Below are 15,286 nucleotides of genomic sequence, written 5' to 3'. Positions count from 1 at the left end.
TAACAGTGAGAGGCCCGCGTACCGCAAAAAAAAAAAAAAATTTCCTAATTGTGATCAATTTATTGTGGTTATCTATGAAAACACTCTTGTTTAAGAAAATACATACTGAAATATTTACAAATAAAGTGTCATGATACCAGTAAAACCTCAAAATGCCTATGTTGTAAAATACACTGTGGTAACAGAAATGTATGAATACATAAAACCCCCAAATTCTTTAATTTGTTCATGAGTTTACCACTGGGACTAAGAGTCTGTATTTGAAGCCTAGATAAACATTTAAATCAGGTCTTATTGCTGGTCTGTAAACAGTAGAGGCTAGTTCCTTCCAGGAACTAGACAGGTGTCCCAAAGGTACTTTCTTTCCTCTCTGCTTTCCCACTCCTCATCAATGAAATCTAGCTCCTCACCTCTGTCTTGTGGCCCTTGGAGCACTGGAGATTCGTGCCGGGTTGCCACAGGTTGGAGCTGAGTATCCGGAGGCTCTGGTGCAGATTTGGAATGCACGACCTCCTCCCAGAGTACCCTATGTCCATGTGCACGAGCAGGGACCTAGAAACAAGACACCTGCATTACAAGGAATCCCTTTGAGAAATGAAGTGAACAATGTAACAGTACCAAGAGCACATCTAAAGGGATACATACTGGGGGAAGGAAAAAGCAGAATCTCACTTAGTTAGGAACACAAACATGTTGATTTGCACAGAAAGGCATCATTTCTGCTTAGTACTGAAGGAAAAGATTTCTGCTGATGCCCTCCCTGCTGCCCACAATGCTGATATTCTGCATTCCCAAGAAAGGGGAAGAATGATAAACAGAAGCTTAAAACAGTGCTCTTTAGTGGAAACAACTTTTGATAAGAAACTAGGAAACCTGAGTTACAGGCTCAGATCTGCATTTAGTTATTTGGGTGCCCCTGAAAAAGTAAGTTAAGCTCTCTATGCATCAGTTTCCCATCTAGCAAACAGAACAATAATACAGTTGTAGGGATGTTATGAGGATAAAAAATGGATTTATATCCTTTACAAGAATAAAAGAACTCTACAAATACAAGCCATACCACACGATAACTCTTTTCATCCTCCTGCAACACAAACTCATGCTCAGCATTTATTCTCCCATTGTTGTGTCAATGTCCCTCCACCCAGCTTCCTGGACTCTCACAGTCAGAGCATGCCCCCCTCCTTCTACTTACTGGCCGTCCCAGTATATCAATTTGCCTTTCCAAATCCTCCAATAGAGTCACCACCTCCTCTCCATTCTCTAGATGATGTTCCTTAACCAGAGTCTGGAGCTCCTCAGGCAGGATGGTCAAGAACTGCTCCAGCACCAGCAGCTCCAGGATCTGCTCCTTGGTGTTCAAATCTGGCCTCAGCCACTGGTGGCAAAGTGCTCGGAGTTGGATCAGAGCTTCTCGGGGTCCTAGTGTCTCTTGGTAGCATAACTTCCTGAAGCGCAGGCGGAACAGCTCTTGGCCAGGAGGGTTATTTTCATGTAGACTTGACTCCTGGTCCCAACCATGATCTTCCTCTACCTTGATGATTACAAGGTCCTCTTCAGGAGCCTGGTCTGGTGGGGATGGGGCTGAAGACTTCCTTGATTCTGCAGCCATTTAGGGCCAGAAAAGCTCAGGAGACTCGTTTCCACTACTTTATCTTCTTAAGAGAACCTTCTGAGGGCCTCTTCTTTAAGGCTACTTCTTTGGGAAGAGAAAATGACAAATAATGTAAAGGCAAGTCAAAGGTCATAGTAATCTACTGAGATATCTTAACAAGTTCCCTTCCATGACATGGACTTCATGCCTCAGTCATTTAAGTGATCCTCTCCAGAAATAACTCCTTGCCTCCTTAGCCTTCTGCATGCCAATCCCATCTGGGAATAACCCTTTCCTTCTGCTTTCTCTCTTGGGGATGTGGAACATGGCTAAACAAAGTCAGGAAACCATGTAGACTGGGTCTAACTGAAATTCTGCATTTAACCTCATCCGGCCCTCAGGGCTGCTGATTTAACTCCTTTCAACATTTGCTATACCAGCTATACTGTTTCTACACACTTTGGCTCTCAACCTGCCCCTCACTCTCAACATGAGACTAATTTCCATATAATCTAGCTCAAGATATTGTCAAGAACTGTCCTAACACTTTCTTCTTCTCCACCTAACATTATCATACATGTGCTCCCCCTGCCATCTTCCCCCTGTCTCCAGGCTAACTTCTACTATGGACTTTACCTCAAGCTCTGTAACTCTTCTCTGGGGCACAGGTCCTGCATCTCCAAGGAACCTGGATGCCCTATCAACACCTGCAACCCCAAAACCTAGTCCCATACACTAATGATGTTCCAGAATGTTTTATAAATAAAATCATACAGTATGTAGCCTTTTGAGTCTGGCATCTTTCACTTAGCATATTGTACTTGAGATCATCAATGCTGTTGTACATATCAGGAGTTTATTCCTTATATGGATGAATGTTTACCCATTCTCTAGTTGACAATATCTCAATTGCTTCCAGTTTTTGATGATTACAAGTGATGCCACTATAAACATCTGCACATGAGTTTTTGTGTGAACACAGTTTTCATTTCACCTGGGTAAACATCCAGAAGTAAAATTGCTAGGTCATATTGTAAGTATATGTATAACTTTATAAGAAACTGCCAAACTGTTTTCCAAAGTGGCTATAATACTTTGCATTCCACTAGCAAGATGTGAGAACTGCAGTTGCTCCATATCCTGACCAGCATTTGACATATAAATAAATAAATATATAGACATATATATAGATTTAGATATCCTAAAGGCATATAGTGGTATCTCACAAGGGTTTTAATTTGCATTTCTCTATTGACTAATGACGTTGAGCACCCTTTCCTGTGCTTATTTGCCATCCATATAGTTGGTCCTTCATACCATGGGTTCCACATCCCTTGATTCAATCAACCACGGGTCAAAGATGTTTGGGGAAAAAAATTCCAGAAAGTTCCCAAAAGGAAAACCTGAATTTGCTACACACCACCAACTATTTACATAGCCTTTACATTTTATTAGGTATTATAAGTAATCTAGAGATGATTTAAAGTATACGTGAGGATGTGTGTAGGTTATATGCAAAGACTATGCCATTTTATATGAGACTCGAGCATCGACAAATTTTAGTATCCATGAGGGGTCCTGGAACAAATCCCCCATGGATACCAAGGGACAACTGTATCTTTTTTGGTAAGTATCTGCTCAAAACTTTTGCCTATTTATAAAATTAGTTTTTTTTATAATTGAGCTTTGAGAATTCCTTACATATTTTGGATACAAGTCCTTTATGAAATACGTGACTTGTAAATATTTCCTCCTTTACATTCTTTTAAAAGTGCCTTTCCAAGAACAGAAATTCGTAATTTTTTTTTTTTTTTGTGGTACGCGGGCCTCTCACTGTTGTGGCCTCTCCCGTTGCGGAGCACAGGCTCCGGATGCACAGGCTCAGCGGCCATGGCTCACGGGCCCAGCGGGCCCATGCTCCGCGGCATGTGCGATCTTCCCGGACCAGGGCACGAACCCGCGTCCCCTGCATCGGCAGGAGGACTCTCAACCACTGCGCCACCAGAGAAGCCCTGAAATTTATAAATTTTTGAAGTTTGTCAACTTTTTCCTTTTAGGCATTGTACTTTTGGTGTCATATCTAAGAAATCTTTGCTTAATCTAAGGTCACAAAGATTTTCTCCTGTTTTTTTCCTAAAAGTTTTATAGTTTTAGGTTTTACCTTTAGTTCTATGATTGCTTTTAAGTTAATTTTTGTTCAGAGTTTGAGGTATGGATGGAGGTTCATTTTTTTGCATACGAATATCAATTGTTCCAGCACTATTTGCAAAAACAGATTAAACTTTACCCATTGAATTGTCTTCGCATCTTTGTCAAAAATCAAGTGACTATACATGTGTGGATCTCTTTCTGGAGTCTATTTTGTTCCACTGACCTATACGTTTTTCTTTTTGCCAATACAAAACTGTCTTGATTGCTGTGGCTTTTAAAATCCTGAAATTACTAAGAGTCCTGCAACTTTGTTGTTCATTTTCAAAATTGTTTCAGCTTTTCTAGTTCTGTTGCCTTTTGATATAAATGTTATAATTGGCTTCTCCTACAAAAAAAATTCCTGGAATAGGATCTGTGTTGAATCTGTAACTCAGTTGAGGGACAACTGACATCTTAACAATATTGTTTTCTATTCCATAAACATGGTATATCTGTCCATTTATTTAAGTCTTCTGATTTCTTTCATTAGTACCCACACTATTTACCTATTCTCAAAGGACAAGATAAAATGCTTTCTTCTTAAAATCCTTTCTTAATGATTCCAATTGGACGTGATTTCCCTCTTATTCTATACATCTGTTACATAAGTATGTATTACTTTAATGTTACTTTTGCCATAATTGTGTATTATTAGTTGCAAAGGAGTTTTGACTTTCTAACTTAACTGTATGTTTCCCATGAGTACAGGTCTTTATCTTTTATCTTACTGATAGAATTGAAGAACATTAGAGGGCTATTATTTACAATACCCGACACAGACTGTATTTATATTTGTTGAAGAGTAAGTTTTAGATATAAGGCCTGAGGTTTTCTTTAGACCTGTTCAATTACAAGGTCCTATTTCTTTGGGGGATATATGTCTATGGTTTTTACCTTTGGTATTAGGCATCATCTCTTGCCTGCAGTAGCAGTGGTAAGTGGTCTTCCTGCCTTTGGTTATGCTTTCTTTCCATTCATGTTCCATAAAGATGCTTATTGTGGGTTGAATTGTTTCCCCCCCAAAAAAAGATATGTCGAGGTACTAACAGCAAACAAACAAACAAACAAAAAACATACTACAGGGCTTCCCTGGTGGCGCAGTGGTTGAGAGTCCGCCTGCCGATGCAGGGGACACGGGTTCATGCCCCGGTCCGGGAAGATCCCACATGCCGCGGAGCGGCTGGGCCCGTGAGCCATGGCCACTGAGCCTGCACGTCCGTCCGGAGCCTGTGCTCCGCAATGGGAGAGGCCACAACAGTGAGAGGCCCACGTACCACAAACAAAACAAAACAAAACAAAACGTACTACAATGCATAACATAATCCCCACAACAAAGAATGATCTGGTCCAAAGTGTCAATATCGAGGCTGATAAATCCTGGTCTCGTGGAAATCATTCAACTCTAACTTAAAAAGTCTCAGCTTACCTATTACCTTTTAAATTAGGTTTTCCCTGTTGCCCTCACTCCTCAGCCGCCAATACCCCCAACCCCCTGCCCCAGAAGACTAAGGTGCTCATTCTTTTTTGTTTGTTTGTTTTTTTGCTTTTTGTTTTGTTTTGTTTTGTTTTTGTGGTACGCGGGCCTCTCACTGTTGTGGCCTCCGGATGCGCAGGCTCGGCCATGGCTCACGGGCCCAGCCACTCCGTGGCATGTGGGATCTTCCTGGACCGGGGCACGAACCCGCATCCCCTGCATCGGCAGGCGGACTCTCAACCACTGCACCACCAGGGAAGCCCTAAGGTGCTCATTCTTGCCAAGTTATTTTTTACATGGTCCAGACATAGGATTTATCACACTGTGTACAGTATGTACTGCAAATGTCAGCCCATGGCCATGGTTTTCTTGCAAATGTTAGTTTGTAGCCGTGACCTTTTTCTTTGTATCTCTTTTTAAGCAGGGAAGTTATATTACATATTTGTATGTCAGAAAGATCACAATGGCAGCACTGTGGAAAACAGGATGGAGAAAAACATAACTGAAGGCAGCACTGTAGAGAATGGAAAAGAGCATAACCAAGGGCATCATATCCAAAAGCAACTGGCAAGAAATGCGAACATCAAGATAAAATCCCAGACCTGTAGTCCGCCAAGGGAAAGAAGAGGTAGGCACTTATAAGGAAAATCAGATTACATATTGTTCCTGACATGAGTCTTCAAAGCAGTGTCTCTATCTTTCAGGGGTTTTGGGCCGAGAGGGTGGGGTAGGGTTGGCTCATAGTCTCTCAGTCTAATGAAAACACAGAACTTCTCCCCATAAAAAAGCCCATAGGCACAAAAGTTTACATTCAATTTCATCGGGTTCATACACCAAACGTCCACCTAAGGACTCCAGGAAGGTTAAGAACCCCTACATAGAGAGAGTGGACAGAAAAGGAAGAGAATTTGAAAAGTTATCTTTAAAATCAGACAAGACTGGTGACAGTAGTTTTGGGAGTAAACTACAGATAGGAGAAATCAAGGAGCAAGAGATAACGTTAAATATGGTAACTGACAACAGAGGGTTTAATTCATAGATGATAACTTTACAGAGAAGTGGGGGAATTTCCTGGAATACAGAGATTTGAGGGAAGAGTGAATTTGGACAAGAGGCTGAAATTTTGTGGAGGGTTTGAGACAAGGGGTAAACAATTTTGTTTTGAACAGACAGGGTTAACATCCATGGTTTTAAAATAATTCATTTAAAAAATCAAGGAAAATTTAATAAATTCTTAAAATAGATACTTATAGTTTAAAAACTTAAAAGGTCATTACTATGGGACATGAATTCTGAACTCTAATTGTTTTGAATGTGATTCTGCATAGTCATAGTTTTACCATGTTTTCCTATGAATTTCCTAAAGTCAAGGTTCATCTTTAAGTACTGAACTACTGGCCATCTTCCATCTTATAATCAATGCTCGTCAATACTAGCTTTAAAAGGTTTCAATGTTAAGTGTGCATCACGCAAGAACTTTATATTGTTGATATGTTAAAACGGTAATATAATACTAAATGACATTAAAATCTCAGTAGTGAAACTGATGGGAGTCATCTAATTATCAGATTTGTTCATATTTTAAACCAAATCAACCAACAAATCTTATCCATTATCCATTTGATTATTCTTTTTAGTAGCTAACTTTCCATTTTTAGCCTCTTCCCTCTCCCATGAGACAAGTTTTTGAAAATTACAGCCTATAACTAAACAAGTACAAAGATACGTACTACAAAATTAGTCTACTATGTACCCTCCTCTCAAAGTATATACACCTGTATTTAGGTTGGTAAGCACCTTGTGGATCAAGATTGCGTCTTACATTCTCTTTTAAGAATACCTCATCAAGTTTCTTGATTTAGGAAGCTAAAATAATCAATCTTTAAAGCTTCTTCTCATCTCAAACGCTATAATCCTGTGAACTACTGAAAGCACAACCCATTTTAACAGCATTTCAACAGATGAAGAAAGAATGTTTTCTTCCTTTAGACTAATTTAAGTCTAATTTGGGATGTTTGAGAGCTGAAAATAAAACAAAACAAAGATATTTTCCAGGCTTTAAAGATAAAGGTGAAGTAAACACTGTGCTTTATAGGTATCTCAAACTGCGTTAAGTTTTAACATCTACCACATTTTACACTTAACCACAGCAGAAATTCAAAATATGTATGCATTTGCTACAACAATGATTACTGCATAAGTATACTTAACTGAACTAATCAAATAGAAATAGGGATTATTTTTTAGAGGTGGTAGTGGCAGTCTTAATGTTGCCTGACAAAAATTACTCATGAGTCACTTGAGTTTTGGAAATGGGGCCCCTCCGAAAGAGTTCCCAGGCATCTGCTTCAATTAGCTTTAATAAACTAAGTATTCTGAATAAGTCTGAATTTTACATCACCACGAAGCTGTCAAAAAATGTTTCTTTTGTACATTTATGCAGTCAACACACCACCACATTCTGAATACACCACAAAGAGCAAAATAACTTAGCAGGAAAAATTGGCTTCCAAGGATAACTGGGGTTTCCAAAAGCAAAATATATCTTAAAAAAAAAAAAAGAGAATTGTGACGGAAATGCAAAATTGCTAAGTAAAAACAATTCAGATCGTGGAAAGAGGAGGATGAAAGATAACACGGGGGAAAAAAAAAGATAACCCGGGAACAGTTTCCTATTTTAAGACAAAATCGACTGCAAATAACGCCACAAAACGATTAGCGATGAAGACAGCGAATCTCTACTAAAGGTTCCCTCGCAAAAAGTTTAGGCACGCGGACTCGGCCTGCGCTGGCAACCAAAGCGACCCGTGATCCACCGAATCACCGGGGCGCCGACTTCGGCTCAGGTCTCCTCTCAAGACCCCTCACGCTTGTTCTCACCTGCGGCCTGGTCTGGCCACAAAGCCCTCCCCTTCCTCCGGCCCGGAGCCCGAACCGTACTCACCGTGAGTTCCAGCGGCGGCCCGGGTGGGGAAGTGAGGCTGCAAACTGTGGACAGACCTGGAGGGAGGGCTGGTAGAAAAAGGGGCGAAAGCTGTAACCGGACCAGGCCCCTCCAGCCCCTAACTTCCAAACGTGCGGAGGCACAGCACCGGCCAGCAAGCATCTTGCCCCAAGCCACTTCCGGGAGCTCTCTAGGAATCCTGGAGGTCTGAAAGCTCTATGGTCGGCCGACTAAGCGGACGGGGGCACCGCGCCCCTCTCACCAGTACTCTAAGCGGACGGGGGCACCGCGCCCCTCTCACCAGTACTCTGGGCCTAGCGTTCGTCTACGCGTCGCAGGGTTGCGCGGCTCTAGGGCATCGGGAAAGTCGTGGGGAATAACGGACTGTGGTGTCACCTCTGCCCCGCGCACCTGGCTCACCTAGTCCGCCCGGCACGGTCGCTGGGGAGGTAACTGTCCCCCGGCGGGCTGATCCGAGGGCGTGCGGGGGCCAGCGATGAGAGCAGGCGGAAGCTGGGGTATCGGTGGAGGAGGATGCGCCTTAAGGATCCTTATGATGCTAATTAACTAGACTCACGTTTGGCCGGGTTAGTTACCCCTGTACTTTACTGTTCTCGCTTCATAAATATGTCCAGTCCTCTCACGTAGACTGCAGATCTCTTGAGGAATTTTGTTAATCATGGTTCATAGCTTTTCGAATCCCCTACGGCACCTAGTAATAGTATACCATATACTATTAAGTATTCGAAAAATAATTATAATTAAATGTAAATTCTTTTCGAGTCTGTACATATGTTCCACCCTTTCCTATCTTAATGAATTGCAGTCTCTTACCAAACCTGCTTTGTACTTTATTTTTAGTGCTGAGTTAAGCTTAGCATCATGACGTAATCTGTGCCTTAAGCTTCAGTAGTAGACCCTAGTTCAAATACCACAAATTTCGAAAAACCTAAGTTCAAATCTATGTTCATTCTTTATACACCCTTACAATTTTAACTTTTCAGACTACGTAGGATTTTGGGGTGGAGGTTGTGGATGTTAACCTTAGAAATAAAATACAATTTTTTAAACAGCAAAATGGGTTTATGCAGGAAAAGCAGAAAATTGCAATTTCGGTCAGGCAAGCCGTAGTGAATCATAGGCAAGTGCAAGAGACAAAGGGAAGGTCAGCTTTTACTAGGTTTTAGGAGGAGACTGGGGAGGGTTGTCTTGAATAAAAGTTCATTGGAGAAGAACAAGAGTTAGTTGTTATGGCGGTTTCTTATTAGCTGCAAGCAGTGGTCAGTGCCTTGTTGCTAGGACAAGAAGTGATCTTCTTAAAAGCAGGTGATGCAGTTCCCATGTGAAAAATGTCCTCCCTTGTACCAGAAGAGAAGTAACGTTCTTATTATCATGGATAAGAAGTTGTGACAGAGAAAAATTTATACAAAGAATTCTGTATAAGCTGACCTCGTTAAAATCATTTGTATCTTCCTTATTCCTGCTGGTTATGCAGGCTGTAACAGTGGTACATGCGTGAGAGCTCTCCTTCAGGGCTTCCTGACTCCAATTTAAATGAGGTTTTTCCTTAATTTATTTTCACATGAAAACTGTTTTACTTTGGTCCCCCATTTTTATTCCTTTAACACTTTTTCTAACTACCCATTTATTTTGGGTTTTCAGGTTCCCCTCCAGTCTTCACTTTTTAAAAAATATATTTATTTATTTTATTTATTTATTTTTGGCTGCGTAGGGTCTTCGTTGCTGCACAAAGGCTTCCTTTAGTTGCGGTGAGCGGGGGCTACTCTTCGTTGCGGTGTGAGTGCTTCTCATTGCAGTGGCTTCTCTTGTTGCAGAGCACGGGCTCTAGAGCGCAGGCTCAGTAGTTGTGGCGCCCGCGCTTAGTTACTGCGCGGCATGTGGGACCAGGGCTTGAACCCGTGTCTCCTAGCATTGGCAGGCCGATTCTTAACCACCAGGGAAGTCCCTCCAGTCTTCATCTTAATTTCCCCTCCTTATCTGTTCCTGCTGATAGCCACCACCGATGTTTCTATCCAGTCCCCAACCTTAACCTAAAAATATTTTGTCTACCCCCAGTAGCTTTGATTTGTTTTTAAGAGTTTTGTCATCTAATCATCACAATGAAACAAATAACAATAAACATTGAGAAGTTACAGTGCTTCAGCTCTTTCAAAACACTTATTTCTACTCTTTATCTCATAGTTCTTGCCTCATATCTCATAGTTCTGTATTTTCAATACATATTTCTGATAGCCGGTATCCAGAATATATAAAGAACTCTTACAACTCAATCATAAGAAGACAAACATAAATAGGCAAAAGTTATGGACACACACTTTACCAAAGAATATATATGAATTATCAATAAGTACATTAAAAGGTACTCAAGGTCATATTCATCAAGGAAATATAAAACTAAAGCTACTACACATCCATTAGAATGGCTAAAATTAAAATGACTGACAATACCAAGTGCTAATGAGGATATGAAGCAACTGGAACTCTTATACACTCCTAATGGGAGTGTAAAATGGTACTAGTTTGAAAAATGGCAATTTTTAATGAAGTTAAATAATGCCTACATTATGACCCAGTAATCTCACCCTTAAGTATTTACCTAAGAGATATGAAAACATAAGTCCATAGCAGCTTTATTCATAGTAGGCCCAAACTGGAAAAACCCAAATGCTCATCAACAGGATAACAGAGAATCAAATAGTGTTATGTTCATACAGTGGAATACTACTCAGAAATTAAAAGGAGCTACTGATAGATGAACAATGTAGATGAATCTAAAAAATATTATGTTGAATAAAAGTAGCCTTGTATGAACAAGTAAAATTAATCTCTGGTGACAGAAGACAAAAAAATGTTTACCACTGATTGGAGTTGTAGTTAACATGGTTGCATACATATGTAAAAATTCATTGAGTTGCACACCTGATTTGTGCATTTTACTAATAAAAATACATTTTAAAAAAGTACGGACTCCCCTGGTGGCGCAGTGGATAAGAATCCACCTGCCAATGCAGGGGACATGGGTTCGATCCCTGGTCCGGGAAGATCCCACATGCTGCAGAGCAACCAAGCCTGTGCGCCACAACTACTGAGCCTGTGCTCTAGAGCCTGCGAGCCACAACTACTGAGCCCATGTGCTGCAACTACTGAAGCCCGCATGCCTAGAGTCTGTGCTCTGCAACAAGAGACGGCCACACATCGCAACAAAGAGTAGCCCCGCCTCACCACAACTAGAGAAAGCCCGCAGGCAGCAACAGACCCAATGCAGCCTAAAAAAAAAAAAAAAAAGTAAATAAAATTGAATAGTACTCTCAGGTTTATGGTGTGAAAAACACCAGGCCTCACTCTTCCCTTCCGTTATCAATATCTATTCCCCAGACAACCACTTTAACTCTTTCCTTTTACTCTTGATATTAACCTCCATATTTATAAATAACACGCTAACACTGCCATTTCTTGATTTTTCAGGTATAGATATATTATCTATTGACTTCCTGCTATGGGAAGTAAGCATTTAACCCTTTTAAATCACTACTATAATTAGCCACACCAGGGTTTAGAACATATTTTAAACTGCCTGAGTCGCTAGGTCCAACAACCATGACAGCCCCACCAAAGCACAAAAAAAGTTAGACCCTGGTTACTCATACTTTCCTTATTTGTATAAGCAGGTGACAAGTTTTTAATAAGACTCCAAATATTTTCCACACCTAGGGCCACAAGGGTGTTCCCACATTTTCCGTAGTTGCTCTACATTTTAGTTTCAGAAGCATCACTTCATATAGTGTATGGACTAGCATATTAATTCTCAAATATTTTGGTCTCATGACTCCTTTTATACTCTTAAAAACTAGTGAGGACTCCAAAGAGCTTATGTTTATATGGGTCATATCCATCAAGATTTGCTTTGTTCGAAATTAAAACAGGAATTAAAAGTATTTATTCTTTAACAATAACATACCCATTACATGTTAACTTAAGTAACATATTTTGTTACTTTAATATTTTATGAAATTTAACTATATTTTCAAAAAAAGTAAAAGGAGTGGAATCATTTCACATTTTGCAAATCTCTTTAATGTCTGGCTTAATAGGAGGTGACTTGGTTCTCATACCTGCTACTTCATTCAGTATCACACTTTTGCTCATACTGACCCCTCTGCTAGAAGTGTACTTCCTATTACTCTCCACTTACCTAAACTCTATCCATCCTTCGAGGTCTGGCTCAGATTTCACTTTAATCAGAAAGCCTTCTCTAAGAATCCAAAAATGAGGTGTGTAAAAATGAGAAAGTGAGAGAGAGGTGGTATAGAAGAACATGGCTTGTTTTAAGTTCAAGTTGGAAGGGTGACATATATCTACTTCCTTTCCCTCCCAAGAACACACTTAAATGACTGAAAAAATTTAAAACAAAATAAATAAATAACAGTGCTAGAAAATAAAGAGTGGAGCAGAAATTTTGAGGAATTTCTGGAAAAGAATCAGCAATTGGGATCAGATTGTTGAAGAAGCAGAGGAAATTGCCCTGTAAGACACCAGGGCCAGGTATGCATCTGCAAAAGAATCCTGGAGAAGTTCAAACCTCAGGACCAAGAGGTGCAAATGGCAAGAATGGGCTATTCATTTAAGAACTGCATTTGGGACAGTTGGATATCTCCCTTTTTTAACTGGAAGCTGGGGCTTCTGCCCTCTAGCTTGATACCTGTTTTCTAAAATGATCGGGAGGGCTCTTAATAAGAAAACTGAGGCCTCAGAAAGAAGCATAGCAAAATTTGAAATGACTCTGGACCTCTACAATGGAACAAGGAGGAGGAGAAAGAGGTTCTCATTTTGGTAACTGTGTAGGCTCCCAGCCTGTCTGCTTGCTCCCACTCACTCTAAAGGAAGGCCTGCCTACTTACATACAACCCGGACTGAGAATTTCCATTGGGATAATACGAGCTGCACAAGCAGCCTCCTACAACTGTAGCGGAAACTCATACTACCTAAATTAACCAGCACAGGACCCCATTCCTAAATATAAGCATCCAATCCAGAGGACATTTAATGAAAATCAGGTGCAGAGCATGAAAGGCGGGACAAGAGTAACAGAGATCTGACCCCCCCAAAAGAAAGAGACAATCCAGAGAACAGAAAGAGACAATCCAGAGAACAGAAGGAAACTTTAAATAAATCAGTTGGGGAATGAATGCTGAAGACCAAGTTGGCCGATGTCTTCTAGGTAAATGAGTATGTTAAGTATTTAATCCACGCTGCTTTAAACATAGAAATGGGTTAATATAAAAAAGTGGAAAAAAGAAACATTTAGGTTGAAACATTCTTTGAATCTCTACTGATCAGAAACAGAATAAAAATGCAAAACAGTGAGCAGGGCAGAAGTTGCAAGCTTGGTGGATAGGCCTGCTGAGCTAGGGGAGGCCACAAGGCACAGGTACAGCTTCTCAGCTAGGAGCTGAGCCAGGCCACCTACTTGATTTGTGACTGGTGTTGCCATATCCTCATTATTACTGCAGAGTGGTGACTTTAAATTTTCACTGTGAGAACTGGTTTTGATGGGGGGCCCTGTGGGCCGGGTGAAAGTTGCTTTAAATCAATTCTAGGGTGGGAGGCAGCAGATTTCTCCTTTGAAATGTTGCTCTTCTCTATTATAGCCACCTTCCTTTAATTACCTCATACCTACATGACTGCAGCCTTGAGATAATCTTCATAACTTTAGTCCACTCCAGATATGTTTACTAGATTCATGTTCCTTAAACATCATTATAATTTCCCCAGTCACAGACCCTGAGTGGCTCCTTATCCCTTACTAAAACAAATGTAAACTTCTGTTTGCCTTTTATTTTTATTATATTTTTAAAAATTAAAATAACAAAATATGATAAAAACTAGAATCTTGATGTATATAAAGTTTAAAAAAAAAAGGCTGACATCTCCTCTAACCCCAGATGCTATTTCCTAGAGTGCTGGGAAACAATTCTCCAAGGATCTCTCACATTTCTCCAAGGGTTCTGACAGATTTTCTTTCAGATTATCTTTTCAAAGATGTTTGTATCTCTTTGTGAAGCAGATTTGTTTCCTGACCAGGATAATAAAGATATTGCCTCACTCTGGGGCAAGGCTGGGCAAAGACTGGCTTTTCCTATGCTTGGGGTTCCTCTGCTAGGATGCAAACCCATTGTGTGAGCAGTACCCACTGGGGCCCCTCCTCGGCACTCCTCTGGCTTTGAGGACAAGGGGAGCATGAAGCTCATGATGCTTGTGTCATTAAGTAAAGTCCTTTGTCTGACACAGGAGCCTAGTGACTACCATACATTTCTGACGAGAAAAGTGGTTTCGCTTGTTTTGTCAACTAGCTAAATTTAGTCAGTCTGATTCACTTTCTCCCTTCTGTTCTTTAATTCCTTTGCCCTAGATCTGTCCTCATTCATCCAAGTAAGTACTTATCAAGAACCTACCATGTGCCAGGAGCCAAGTGAGGTGAAAATGCTGGGATGGGCAACTATGTGAAGCTCACAATGACTGTCAATCTTTTGTATTCTTCTTGGTTTCTCCCTTACTCAAGTCTTGCACTTTACTTTTCTTCACACGAGCTCCAGAAAAGCAAAAGTGACAGTTGGTTAATTAGTCCTATTTGTCTGACATGGATGAGTGATAGGGGAGGGGAGGGAAACGTCTAAAGACTAAGTTTTTTACGTGCACTCTCACAGTCGTCACAACCATCCTATGAAACAGGCACTATATTATTCTGATTTACACAAACAAGGAAACCGAGGCTTAGAGAGGTTAAAAACATTGCCCTTGATCCTAACAGGAAAGTGGTGGAGCGGGAATTTGAATCCAGGTTTAAAGAATACTAGCGGCGGTACTCTTCACCCATTTCATCCTGGGCCCTCATTTCCCCTAAGGATCAGAGAAGTTTAAACAAAGGCCAGTTTTCCTCTCCCTTAGTGCGCAAGGCAACCTCAGTGTTTCTGACCCCGGGAAAGACCGGCCCCCTTTTTCAGCGCTCTCGCGACTCCCAGCCACTTCCGGTAGCTAAAGGTTCCAGAGCTCCCCGGGCAGGGAT

General features: G+C 40.8%; 1 protein-coding gene across 1 annotated transcript in view; it reads right to left on the bottom strand.

The window, feature by feature from the left end:
- The window catches only part of ZKSCAN8 (zinc finger with KRAB and SCAN domains 8), a 34,441-nt gene extending 25,427 nt beyond the window's left edge, over positions 1 to 9,014 (bottom strand). The window contains 4 exon segments of the mRNA XM_067752321.1: positions 411 to 552; positions 1,196 to 1,699; positions 8,203 to 8,471; positions 8,504 to 9,014. Coding sequence (XP_067608422.1) covers positions 411 to 552; positions 1,196 to 1,612 — 559 coding nt within the window. The 5' untranslated portion in view covers positions 1,613 to 1,699; positions 8,203 to 8,471; positions 8,504 to 9,014.
- Positions 9,015 to 15,286: the final 6,272 nt, after the last annotated feature.

The sequence above is a fragment of the Pseudorca crassidens genome, chromosome 10, assembly GCF_039906515.1.
Source record: "Pseudorca crassidens isolate mPseCra1 chromosome 10, mPseCra1.hap1, whole genome shotgun sequence".
Lineage (NCBI taxonomy): Eukaryota > Metazoa > Chordata > Mammalia > Artiodactyla > Delphinidae > Pseudorca > Pseudorca crassidens.
Note: the sequence above shows the minus strand (reverse complement) of the source record. Positions and strands in the feature narration are given on the sequence as shown.